This window comes from Lynx rufus, unplaced genomic scaffold (genome assembly GCF_022079265.1).
Source record: "Lynx rufus isolate CCGP_SWC_20201006 ecotype Redwood Valley unplaced genomic scaffold, mLynRuf1.p SCAF_6, whole genome shotgun sequence".
NCBI lineage: Eukaryota > Metazoa > Chordata > Mammalia > Carnivora > Felidae > Lynx > Lynx rufus.
In genome coordinates this window covers 4,881,395-4,887,394 of record NW_025814878.1, presented here as the reverse complement: position 1 = coordinate 4,887,394, position 6,000 = coordinate 4,881,395, and the positions used below count along the sequence as shown (strand labels likewise).

Below are 6,000 nucleotides of genomic sequence, written 5' to 3'. Positions count from 1 at the left end.
TTGTGTATATTTAGTATGTATTTGAATATATAAAGGGAGAAAATCCAGGAGAAAATGTCAAAAAGGCCCACTAACAAAGATGTAGTATTCTCTTGGCAAAAACTGATGAATGATTTGGCATGAATTCATCTTACAGTTCTGTTATTCTCTCTTACACACAATGATACAACCCCTGTTTTCCAGTTGTTTGCATAGAATTGCAATTTGTTGTTTGTACACTCTATAATGACCTTGGGTGTGCACCTGATTCCCCCCCCCCCATTAGTCACCAGTTTTTCCCACCTATCCTTTTCTACTTAGTCATTAACATATTTGCACTTGCTCAAGCAAATAAAATAACTACTGCAGTTGAAATAAACTAAAATAATCTTTGTAAAAAGCTGAAGAATGAAATGATTTTAGAAAACTATGTTCTACCAAAATCATATACACTATTGCAGCTAGTGTGACCTCTTCAAAGTTCCACTCTCAAATGCTTTCTCTCCATGAAAACGAGGTCCACACTAGTATAAGGGAGGCATGGCTTCAGTTAAGAAGAACTGCCTGAAGATATTCAAAAGGTTACTAAGTGATAAATTAACAAAAATGAAAACATTTAAAACATCATAAAGGGATAAGAGTATTTTAAAAAAAATGAAGTCTGAAACACTTCTGTTCTAGGATTAGGTCTGGCCAACTCATATTTATTAAATATATGTTAATTAATTAAATATATGATCTTATATTTATTAAATATAATATGCATTTATTTCAGTTTTGTTTCACATTGCTTAGAAATATATTGAAGGTTAACTGTGCACCTTAACCTCTGAAATATGATGAGAGGCGTCATATAGATTTATGAAGATACGAGCTAAACTTGAGCTGTCACTATTATGGCACCAATAGTTAAATTTCCATGTGCACGTTGGAGCATAACACACCAGTGTACCTATTTGAAGACTTTCCCTTTAGAGAGAGGACAGCCAAGTGCATTACAAGAAAAATGCCCCTTTGGGAATACTTTGAGTTTTCACTGATAAGCCTACATGCATATATATATATATGTATATATATATATATGTGTGTGTGTGTGTGTGCATATATATATATATATACACACATACATATATATATGTCTGTATGTATATATACATATAGTGCCTTAAAAAATAGTTATATAAACATTATCTTCGGGGCAGGTGCAGTCAGTCTCAGCACTTATTGAGTACTTGCTGTGTACAGGGCACAGCGCTCCTTGAATGCGGCCAACCTTCCCTTAAACTCTTCCCTAATTTCGCAGCTTGAAGAAGTTGGTGGGAATTACGCTGATGGCCCCAAATCAAGGCAGCGAGGCTAACGTTCTGAAAAATTACATAACTCCTGGGAGAGGCAGTGCTTTTGCACAGATTGCACAAGTATTTTCTTGCTCCGTCGGCTCCTCCAAACCTTGGAGGCCAACAGACAACTTTGTTCCCCAGCCCTTCTCCCTCTTTTGTCTGCTCGTCAGACTCGTTTTCCACCTTTGTATCGTTCCTTTTAGACGTGAAAACAAACACGCGAACGGCCGGTTGGCAAGGAGACGAGGCACGAGGGGAAAGTGCAGCCTCGCGTCGCCCCACGCCGCCGCGCTCCGGGCGCCTGCGGAGCCGGCCCGAGCCCCGGGCCCGGGGCCGCCGGGTGCCCGCGAGGCTGCGCCCCGGCGGGCGGGCGAGCAGCGGCGGCGGCGGGCGCAGGGACCGGCGGGCGGCGGCGGCCCGCGCAGAGTCCAGTCCGCGTTTTGCGAGTGCACACGAGTAATCAGAGAGAAGTGGATAATAGTTGCTCGGGCTCGCTCGGCTCCCTCTCATGCCATGCTGGGCCCGATAGGCTCAGTCAGTCGTGTATTTACCCATATCCGGGTTAGAGAGGAAAAGAGAAAAGTTTCATTTAAACCTGAACTAAAAACTTTCACCATGAAATCACACAGCGGGAACAGGCCCAGACCGTAAGGCGTGACTCCCGGTTCGGCTCCGGCGGGGCCTGTGGAGGGGGAGGGGGCTCGCTCGATTCCCGTCGGGGCGTGTGGATGCGCACAGGAGGGGCCGCTGACTAAAAAGTGGGTTTTATTGTCTCCCCCCGCCCCCCGCCCGGCCTCGCCACGCCGCGGCGATCATGGCCGCGCGGGCAGCAGCGGCGGCGGCGGCGGCGGCGCGGGCGCGGGCGGGCAGCGGCGAGCGGCGGGCGCCCCCCGGGCCGCGGCCGGCGCCCGGGGCCCGGGACCTGGAGGCGGGGGCGCGCGGCGCGGCGGCGGCGGCACCGGGACCCATGCTGGGGGGCGGCGGCGACGGCGGCGGCCTGAATAATGTGCACCACCACCCCCTGCACCCCCGTCACGAACTGAACATGGCCCATAACGCGAGCACGGCGGCCGCCGCCGCCAGCACTAACAGCGCCAAGAGCGGCGGCTCCGAGGCGGCTCTCAAGGAGGGTGGAAGCGCCGCCGCGCTGTCCTCCTCCTCCTCCGCGGCGGCGGCGGCGGCGGCGGCGTCCTCCTCTTCCTCCTCGTCGGGCCCGGGCTCGGCCATGGAGACGGGGCTGCTCCCCAACCACAAACTGAAAACCGTTGGCGAAGCCCCCGCCGCACCGCCCCACCAGCAGCACCACCACCACCACCATGCCCACCACCACCACCACCATGCCCACCACCTCCACCACCACCACCACGCACTACAGCAGCAGCTAAACCAGTTCCAGCAGCAGCAGCAGCAGCAGCAGCAACAGCAACAGCAGCAGCAGCAGCAGCAGCAACATCCCATTTCCAACAACAGCCTCGGCGGCGCGGGCGGCGGCGCCGCTCAGCCCGGTCCCGACATGGAGCAGCCGCAACATGGAGGCGCCAAGGACAGTGCCGCGGGCAGCCAGGCCGACCCCCCGGGCCAGCCTCTGCTGAGCAAGCCGGGCGACGAGGACGACGCACCGCCCAAGATGGGGGAGCCGGCGGGCGGCCGGTTCGAGCACCCTGGCCTGGGCGCCCTGGGCGCGCAGCAGCCGCCGGTCGCCGTGCCCGGGGGCGGCGGCGGCGGTGGCGGCGGCGGCGGCCCGGCGGCCGTCTCGGAGTTTAATAATTACTATGGCAGCGCTGCCCCTGCTAGCGGCGGCCCCGGCGGCCGCACTGGGCCTTGCTTTGATCAACATGGCGGACAACAAAGCCCCGGGATGGGGATGATGCACTCCGCCTCAGCCGCCGCCGGAGCCCCCAACAGCATGGACCCCCTGCAGAACTCCCACGAAGGGTACCCCAACAGCCAGTACAACCATTATCCGGGCTACAGCCGGCCCAGCGCGGGCGGCGGCGGCGGCGGCGGCGGCGGTGGAGGAGGAGGAGGAGGAGGAGGAGGAGGAGGAGGAGGAGGCGGCGGCAGCGGAGGAGGAGGAGGAGGAGGAGGAGCAGGAGCGGGAGCTGTGGCGGCGGCGGCCGCGGCGGCGGCGGCAGCAGCAGGAGGCGGCGGCGGCGGCTATGGGGGCTCGTCCTCGGGGTACGGGGTGCTGAGCTCCCCCCGGCAGCAGGGCGGCGGCATGATGATGGGCCCCGGGGGCGGCGGGGCCGCGAGCCTCAGCAAGGCGGCCGCCGGCGCGGCGGCGGGGGGCTTCCAGCGCTTCGCCGGGCAGAACCAGCACCCGTCGGGGGCCACCCCGACCCTCAACCAGCTGCTCACCTCGCCCAGCCCCATGATGAGGAGCTACGGCGGCAGCTACCCCGACTACAGCAGCCCCAGCGCGCCGCCGCCGCCGCCGCCGTCGCAGCCCCAGTCCCAGGCGGCGGCGGCGGCGGCGGCGGGGGCGGCGGCGGGCGGCCAGCAGGCGGCCGCGGGCATGGGCTTGGGCAAGGACATGGGCGCCCAGTACGCCGCTGCCAGCCCGGCCTGGGCGGCCGCGCAACAAAGGAGCCACCCGGCGATGAGCCCCGGCACCCCCGGCCCGACCATGGGCAGATCCCAGGTAACCCCCGCGCCGGCCGGGCCTGCTTCCGCCGCGGCGGCCTCGCCGCGCGCCTCGAGCCCTAGTTTCTTTCTCTCCGCGTACTTTTTCTGCGTCTTCTGCCGGGGGGGAGGCGGGGGCGAGGCGCCCAAAGCCATTTTAACTCGCGGCTGCCTCCCTCGGAGGCTGGGGAGCGCGCGGCGCCCGACTGCGCGGCCCGGGCCCCGGGGGCCTGGGGGAAGAGGGTCTCGCCGAGGGCCGGGACGCGCGCTGCGATGGCCGGCCGCCGAGCACCCCCGCCTCGCCACCCCACCCCGGGCGCGGAGCCGCGCGTCCGGAGCCGGGGACCGCGCGGCGAGGCAGCGGCGTGGGCGCCGGGGACGGCTCGGGCGGCTTTTGTAACAAAATAGGCGCTCCCGGTCGGTACGGTGCGGGGAGGAATATTGACCCCGTCTTCTCGGTTAGCGCCAACAATAAGCTTTAACTGGGAAAAGAATGAGGAACTTTGTCCTACCTCCAGCCACACCGCGTTCCCTCTTAGCCTGCAAGGTGAAGGCAGGAAAAATAGGTTAGCTTTGTGGCAAACCCAGTGTGTTTTTCGTAGTTCTGCCCGGCCATTCAGAGATACTCGATGCGAGCTTTGAGTTTGGATGTTTCGTAGCAAAAAGAATGCCCCAATTTACAACGACGTGGAGGTAAAATATTCTAAAATAAATCGATTCCTTCCTGAGAATAGCCAGGAAATCCATTATTTGGCTTATAGGCTGCTGGAAAGGAGTCACCTTCAACAGATAGGCTACGTTAAAGGGACACATCCCGGTTAAGTTGAACTTATTTTGATCATGGAACAGGCATACATTTTATTCAGCAAGTCCAGGAAAATAGCAGGCCAGTGAAAATTGATCCTTTTGGATCAGATTTATTTGGATTTTCTTTAATTTGCTGTCCCCCAAGTCCTACGGCGTTATTAGGAAGTGTCCTGCACTCTTGCTGTTTCTTGCTCGTAGGCTGAGCCTAAAGACTGACTTGATCTCCTTTGCAAGGTTTGGAATTTGAATTGTGGAGGTAAACTGGCTGTAATAGTCTCCAGACAGCTGCCTCTGAGTTGACATCTAATCTGCCATCTGATTGGCTCCCCTCTCACCATTGGGCATTTAGCACTGCTGATGTAAATAGAAGTGCTGAGCAGTACAGTCACAAAAATTCTTGCCACAAATAATAACTGAGCTCTATTACAAGCAGATGTAAGGTTGAATATTATTTAAAGCTTAAGTTATTATGAATCATAGTTATTAATAAGAGGATTAAATCCTGAAAACATTATGCTGGTGTCCAGTATTGGGCATTTACAAAAATCAGATCTTTGACAGTCTTAATGTGGACACTGCATATATCACGGACTTGAATTGTAGTATGAAGATGTGGCAATTGAAATGTAATGAAGCCAAAAATTTTAGCAATTTCTGGATTTGCAAAGCGTTTATTGAAGTGCCCTTTCCAGATTAAACTGTGGGGGAAAAAATGTGAATTGTCAGCACACGTAGTTTAGTGTAAAATTAAAAATGATAACATTTCAAGATCCTGATATGCAGCGGTCTCTTTTAGGGATATTGAATTAGCTTTATAACAAGATTAAAGCTGTATTTCTAGTAATTTATGTTGTAACGGTGCTGATCATTTAAAATGTGGATAAGGAGTTTCAATTGAATTGACATAAGCATGAAGTGAGGAAACTATAATTTTGTACACAAGAATTAATCAAAGGGGAAACATGGATAATCTTGTGAAATACTGAAAATTATTTCATTATTTTCTTCTTGATTATTTTGTTGGGTTCGGTGGTGTGACCCTTATTTGAAGTGCTTACACATGTATTAGGGAAACTATCTCATGCAAGCTGTTCTGGGTGTGTTTCTTCCAAATAATCTTTCTTTTGTAGACATCTTAAATGCTGTGAAAGTTTTTAAAATCCTCATTTGTTAGGAAGGAATAACAGCGGTTGTAATCTACTTAGCTTATTTATTTTAGGAAGGCGTATTTTAATAACAGTCATATCTTAGG

The 6,000-nt window shown here is 54.5% G+C and overlaps 1 protein-coding gene across 9 annotated transcripts in view; it reads left to right on the top strand.

Annotated features, from left to right (window-relative positions):
- Positions 1-2,118: 2,118 nt before the first annotated feature.
- The window catches only part of ARID1B (AT-rich interaction domain 1B), a 450,798-nt gene continuing 446,916 nt past the window's right edge, over positions 2,119-6,000 (top strand). For all 9 annotated transcript variants that reach the window (XM_047102157.1, XM_047102162.1, XM_047102161.1 and 6 more), the window contains exon 1: positions 2,119-3,960. In XM_047102157.1, coding sequence (XP_046958113.1) covers positions 2,134-3,960 — 1,827 coding nt within the window. In that variant the 5' untranslated portion in view covers positions 2,119-2,133. The remainder of the gene's footprint in view (positions 3,961-6,000) is intronic.